This window comes from Oncorhynchus tshawytscha, linkage group LG03 (assembly GCF_018296145.1).
Source record: "Oncorhynchus tshawytscha isolate Ot180627B linkage group LG03, Otsh_v2.0, whole genome shotgun sequence".
Lineage (NCBI taxonomy): Eukaryota > Metazoa > Chordata > Actinopteri > Salmoniformes > Salmonidae > Oncorhynchus > Oncorhynchus tshawytscha.
The window spans coordinates 5,404,449-5,410,480 of record NC_056431.1 but is presented as its reverse complement, the minus strand read 5'-3'; the positions used below and the strand labels follow the sequence as shown (position 1 = coordinate 5,410,480).

At 57.6% G+C, this 6,032-nt stretch overlaps 1 protein-coding gene across 1 annotated transcript in view; it reads right to left on the bottom strand.

Annotated features, from left to right (window-relative positions):
- Nucleotides 1–1,300: 1,300 nt before the first annotated feature.
- LOC112236426 (glutamate receptor ionotropic, NMDA 2D-like) overlaps nt 1,301–6,032 on the bottom strand; it is a 78,759-nt gene continuing 74,027 nt past the window's right edge. Inside the window, 4 exon segments of the mRNA XM_042306429.1 lie at nt 1,301–1,743; nt 3,313–3,376; nt 3,599–4,522; nt 4,936–5,171. Of these exon segments, the coding sequence (XP_042162363.1) occupies nt 1,301–1,743; nt 3,313–3,376; nt 3,599–4,522; nt 4,936–5,171 (1,667 nt within the window).

Here is a 6,032-nt window from a genome sequence, read left to right as displayed (position 1 = left end):
AGATATACTCATGAAAACAGATGACTGGAAACCAATTTGGCTTAAAAGCTGTGGAGTAGAAATTTGGCACTGCTTTTTAAAGGCTTCTCACGTCCAAGTTCAGCCCCAGCCGACCTCCCTGCTGCTTGAAATACTAACAGAACAACACATAGATAGATAGAATAACAAAGAAGCTATCAGGAGAAGAAAGAAAGAAAAAGACGGGAAAGAAAGATCTCGCTACGTGTCTTTTTTTCTTCCGAATGTTCCGTTTGTGTCTGGAACACAGTGATGTCATCGTGCTCGTCAGCGGAATGACAAGAGTCTCTGTTCTGAGTTCTGATCGGACCAGATGAGAAAGGATGAGGTGGCGGAGAAAGTCTCCTGTTATTAAATCTAATTGGACAAAAGGGTTTGTAGTAAACATGACATCACGGGGGTTGGTATCATCATGGGGGCTTCGGTCGCGCTAGATGGCCCTGAAGATGTCATGAGGTCAAAGTCATGTCACTGTCCTCACTGGCCAATGAGAGATGGGAAGCCAGACAGATCATGTGTAAGAGAGAGGCGACTGCATTGCTTTTATATCAACCAACTTACAAAAGGGGAGAGAGATGAATGGGGGGTCTCTCCAACTTGAGGATGCAGTCTACCAATCCGATTCAAAAGGGGATGATGTGACATGTCCCTCAGCCAATGGGGGCAGGAGAGCTAGAGTCTGTGGGAGTGTTAAACAGGCGTTGGTTCCTTACAGGAGCAGGCCGGTCTCTCCGCTACCAACGAGGTGTGTTCAGTCAGAACCAGAGGGAGGGAGACGAGCGTGTGTGTGTGTGTAAACATGACATCATTACTCACAGTTTGGAGACTTGTCTTATCCATTGTTCTGACTGGGGGAAGAGAGGAGGACTGACGATGACATCACAAAGCTCAGTTCTGACCGGAGGAGGAGTTCTGGAGCTGCTATCGCCCCAGACGACATGGCCTCGCCCTCACTCTCGGTGTCATGGGACCCCTCCAGGCGGATGTAGGTGACCCTGGTGTGGCGCCTCACCGTGGCCCTCACCAGAACATGCACCAGGGACCGGGTTACTATGGTTCCGCTTTCACCCACAGCGGAGACAGCCATGGTACAGTCATCCCTAGTTGTTCCTGTAGCGATGGTCACTAGCTGATGGTCATTTGTAGTCGCCATAACAGCAGTCTCAGTTGCCGTGGCATCCCCCGTTTCCATGGCACCGCCTTTGGTAACAGTTGCCATGGCGTCGGTGGTTTCAGCGGCGCTGGTGTCGGCTCGCGTGTCTCCCTCTCTCGTCTCCCCCTGTCATACCTCGCTCTCCAGGCTGGAGAAATGGGCGGAGCCTCGTCGGGAGCATAGGCTCTTGGCCTTGAGTGGCAGGTGGGGGGAGTAGAAGCGTCCGGGCTGAGGTACTGACCGTAGTCTCTGGTACAGGAGCTTAGCACTGGCCGAGGCAGAGGACGAGGAGGGAGGAGGAGGGATGGGCACCGGCAGGGAGGAGGATGAGGAAGGGGCACTAGGTTGGGGTTGAGGGGGTGAGAGGGAGGGCTGAGGGGGGTGATCCACTAACACTCCTGGCTGCTGTGTACTGAGGCTGGCCTGGCTGCCTGACTTGGCCTGGCCCTGGTCTGGTTTGGGAGGGGGTTTGGGCCGTGAGCCCCCGCTGAAGCTGTGGCAGTGGGGGAGCAGCTCCTCCTGGCTGTGGGACAGGGCCGTGCTTCCTCTCTTCCCATGGCCGTGTGACCGCCCTTGGGGGTGCGGGTGCACATGGGGGTGGGGGTACTGACTACATGAACATGACACCCCAGACCCCTGGTTTCTGTCTCGTGCGCGTCCCTTCCCCCTTCCTCCCCTTTTCCACTTCTTCTCTCCCTTCATTGGGAGTTTGTCCACAGACCAGTACCGTCGGGGGGGCGGGAGGTTTGCTGGAGGAGGGGGCCACTGGGACCCCAGACCTCCACTCCCTCCCCCTGACGCCCACCCTACTCCTGGCCCTGAACCCCAAGAATCTCCCCCCACCCCCCCCCAGCCCTCCACTCGCCCTAGTATAGAGTCATCTCTGCTGTTGATGCTGCCCCCTTTCTCTCTGGAGGGGTATGTGCCGAAAAACCAACTCCCTCCCCTATCCCCCTATCCCACTATTCCCTGGTCCTCCAGCCCCCTCCCTCCCCTCCCTCCCCTCCCTCCCCTCCCAGTACCTCTCAAATCTCCCAAACTCCCTGATGAGCCCTCATCAGAGTAACTCTCCTCTGCTCTCGCCCTGTCTCTTTCTGACTCTGACACAGCACCTCTCCCACCCGCCCTCCTCACCCTCTCCTCCACCCGTTCCCTCGCTCTGTCTCTCTGCCTCTCCTCCCCCACATCTTCCTCATCATCCTCCTCAGAGTCCCACTCATGGAAGGAGAGCCCCTCCTGGGTGTTAGCCCTGCCTTTCTCATAGTGCATCAACAGAGGCCTCTTCTCTCCTTCTCTCCCTCCCTCCCTCCTCTCCACCCCTCCACTCCTCCGCCTCTTGGAGAGTGGGATGAGGGGAGGCAGGGAGGAGGGGTGTGTTCCAGAGTTGGGGTCCCCCCCTTCCCCGTTTCCTCCACTCACCCAGAACTTGACCGAGGCGGGGAGTTTGGGGTAGAGCTTACTGGGGGGTCGATGTCTGGAGTGAGAACGGGATGATTTGGGCCGCCTCTCCCTGCTCCTGCTGCTATCCTCCTCTCTATCACCCCCCTCTTCTTCTTCTCCCTCCCTCCTTCCTCGCTCCCTCTCTCCTGCCCATGCTGACTCTCTTCCTTTCTCCCCAAACATACTACGATACTGGGTTGGAAAGGAAGAGTAGTCTGGCATCCCTCCTTCTCTCCCTCCATCTCCCACTCCCTCCCTATCTGCCTCCACATCCCCCTCTTCTTGCTCGGAACGCCCAGTTGATTTCTTCCTCTTCTTCGTCTTCAGCGCCTTCTTCTTCCTCTTCTTTTTCACCTTCCGTCTCTTCCTCTCTTTGTCTCGCTCTCGTTCTCTCTCCTCCCTCTTTTTCCTCTTCTTCTTCTTTTTCTTCTTCTCTTTATCTTTCCTCCTCTTCTTCTCTCGTTTCCTCTCGTCATCTCCTCCTCCACTGCGATCCCTCTCTCTCTCACCCCAGCCCGCCCACCACTCCTGTAACTGGGCCAACTGGCTACCTCCTCTCTCCCTCTCTCTCTCCCTGTCTCTCGCCCCTCGGGCAGGGCGTGGTTTTCGGGGTGGTATAGGTGGTGGCTGGCGCCCATGACTGAGGGAGCGAGAGGAGATAATTGAACGCTGTCTGTCCCTCCCCCTCCCCAGGAGAAGACTGGACTCCTCGGTCAGCTCCTCATCCTCATCATCCTCCTCTGCGTCCAAACCTTCCCGCGTGCTCTGTGAGGTCAAGGAGGATGAGGAGGAAGGAGAGGAGGAGCGAGAGGAGGAGGTAGAGGAAGAGGTAGACGATGTGTTAGAAGAAGAGGAAGAAGTTGAGCTGGTGTAGGGGAGTGAGGTGGAGGGGGAAGGGGGAGTGTAGGTGGGGGACATGGGCACGGTTACTGAGAGTGGGAGAGGAGGAGAGAGGGGGCGTCCCCTCCTCCCTCCACCATCCCTCGCTCCATCCCTTCCTCCTCCCCTGCGCCCCAGCGGTAGGATGTTCTCGTACAGAGGCCCGCCTGGCTCTTTGGGCTTCTTGGGCCGGCGCTTCCTCCAAAAGGATGAGGGGAGAGGGGGGGAGGGTTGTGGCAGCGGGGGGTTAGTGGGCAGAGGGACTGGGGTCACGCCCACGGCTTGGCTTTTAGGAGGCAGCCGAGGCGTCCCCAAAGGTTTGACCCCTCCCTTCCCCTGACACCCAGCACCACCACCTCCCACCACCCTCTTCCCCACCCCCTGGTCAGGACCTTTCTCTGAGTAGAAGGCCACAGTGGCGGGAGGGGGTTGAGGGTGGCTCCTGGGGGCTGTTTTGGGGGTCTGAGACCCTACAGGCTGGTCCATACAGGGCCCCAGACCCTCAGGGTCGATGGGTCCATAGTAGCGTTTATATCCATCCAGCCCCCCACCACCACCACCACCACCACCACCACCAACCCCCACTCCTCCAGCTGTCGTGCCCCAGGTTGGAGCCACTTTCTGGGGGAAGGGCCCCATGTCTGTGACGGCCCCGCGGACGGCCATGGGGTTGGTGGCGTTCCCGGCCTTGGGCAGCCTCCAGCGGTCCACCACGGCCAGTCTGCGATCGGGCCGGGGGAGGAATGTGGAGCAGGGCAGGGGCGCCCCCAGCATGGGAGTGTTGGAGGGCCCTAGCGCTGTCCCAGAATGCACCACGGTGGGAGGGGATCCAGGCATCTGTGTTTTGTAGACGGGCTGTGACTGTTGCTGCTGCGCCATGGTCAGGGCCGGGTTGGTTGACGACGCACCGACCAAGTGTGGCGGGGGCGGGACTGTTACCATGGTGCCATGATGGTGGGGGAGCATAGCCATGGAGGATTTGGCCCCGCCCGGCGTGGTTTCATCCTCAAAGCTACAACAACTGTACATGCCCTGGTAGAGAGGGAGAAATAGAGAACAAGCGGGGAATGGCAATGAACATTCAATCATGTATTAATAGAATCAAATCAAACATGCCCTATGTGACTGAGGGACGAGCAGTTATCAGTCAAGATGTATGCATAATATATATTAGTATGTTGTTTCTATCAAGGTCATTGTCAAGGTTACCATACATCCTGAGTGTGAGAGGAATTGAATTCCAATGAATCCTGTGAATTGACTGAGTGGAAATGGAATTGACCTCAACATACAGGTCACACACACACATCACACATGCACACGCACGCAGGCAAACACACACAAACACACCGACACACATACATAAGATACCTCTATCGCTTGACCCCCTCCACCCCCCCACACACACACACACACACACGCCACTTCCCACCACACAAACTCACCCTACTGATGGCCAGTAGGAAGTCCAGTCTCCCGGAGCTGGTAGCCATGCAGTGTCTGAGCCTCCAGTAGACCAGGTGCTCCCAGGCAAATACCAGCAGACTGAGCCCCATAGCCACCAGCAGCATGTAGAAGACACCTGCCATGTTGTCTATGTCCAGCTTACTGCTCATCACCTCAATCTTATCATTGTGACAGATACCAGACAGCCACAGACGCTCCAGCATCTCAATCTCATCTGGGGAGGGGGGAGAGGGGAGTGAAACAGGGAGAAGGGGAATAGGGGTAGGGACAGGGAGAGATTGGGGATAGGGAGAGGGAGAGGGACAGGAGAGATGGGGGATAGGAAGAGGGACAGGAGAGATGGGGGAGAGGGAGAGGGACAGAGAGAGATGGGGGATAGGGAGAGGGACAGATAGAGATGGGGGAGGGAGGGGGATAGGGAGAGGGACAGGACAGATGGGGATGGGGAGAGGGACAGAGAGAGATGGGGATAGGGAGAGGGACAGGAGAGATGGGGGATAGGGAGAGGGACAGATAAAGATGGGGGAGGGGAGGGGGATAGGGAGAGGGACAGGAGAGATGGGGGATGGGGAGAGGCGCAGGAGAGATGGGGGATGGGGAGAGGGACAGGAGAGATGGGGGATACGGAGAGGGACAGATAGAGATGGGGGAGGGGAGGGGATAGGGAGAGGGACAGGAGAGATGGGGATGGGGAGAGGGACAGAGAGAGATGGGGGAGGGGGATAGGGAGAGGGACTGGGAGAGATGGGGGATAGGGAGAGGGACAGAGAGAGATGGGGCAATGGGAGAGGGACAGAGAGAGATGGGGGAAGGGAGGGGGATAGGGAGAGGGACAGAGAGAGATGGGGGATAGGGAGGGGGACAGAGAGAGATGGGGATAGCGAGGGGGACAGAGAGAGATGGGGGATAGGGAGGGGGACATAGAGAGATGGGGGATAGGGAGAGGGACAGAGAAAGATGGGGGATAGCGAGAGGGCAATAGAGAGATTGGGGATAGGGAAAGGGCAATAGAGAGATTGGGGACAGAGAGAGATGGGGGAGGGGACGGGGATAGGGAGAGGGACAGGAGAGATGG